The sequence below is a fragment of the Phaethon lepturus genome, unplaced genomic scaffold, assembly GCF_000687285.1.
Source record: "Phaethon lepturus isolate BGI_N335 unplaced genomic scaffold, ASM68728v1 scaffold37035, whole genome shotgun sequence".
NCBI classification, from domain to species: domain Eukaryota; kingdom Metazoa; phylum Chordata; class Aves; order Phaethontiformes; family Phaethontidae; genus Phaethon; species Phaethon lepturus.
The window spans coordinates 2,471-2,717 of NW_010539057.1; the positions used below are offsets into that span (position 1 = coordinate 2,471).

The 247-nt window shown below is 66.0% G+C and overlaps 1 protein-coding gene across 1 annotated transcript in view; it reads left to right on the top strand.

Annotated features, from left to right (window-relative positions):
* LOC104620719 (cadherin EGF LAG seven-pass G-type receptor 2-like) overlaps positions 1-142 on the top strand; it is a gene marked incomplete at both ends in the record, with an annotated part of 2,584 nt that extends 2,442 nt beyond the window's left edge. The window contains one exon of the mRNA XM_010287015.1: positions 9-142. Within this exon, the coding sequence (XP_010285317.1) occupies positions 9-142 (134 nt within the window). The remainder of the gene's footprint in view (positions 1-8) is intronic.
* Positions 143-247: the final 105 nt, after the last annotated feature.

Consider the following 247-nt stretch of genomic DNA (forward strand, 5'->3'; position numbering starts at 1 on the left):
TCCGACAGCCTCACCTACGCCTTCGAGCAGGGGAACGAGCTCAACCTGGTGCTGCTGGACCCCCAGAGCGGGGACCTGCGCCTCAGCCCCGCCCTGGACAACAACCGCCCGCTGGAGGCCGTCATGAGGGTCTCCGTCTCAGGTAAGACCCCCATCCTGGGGTGGGGTGGCTTGGAGGTCCGAGGTTTGGGGCTGGGGAAGCCCTTAGGGGTGCCCCTCTGCCTTCTGCATGGTGATGAGGTGTTTG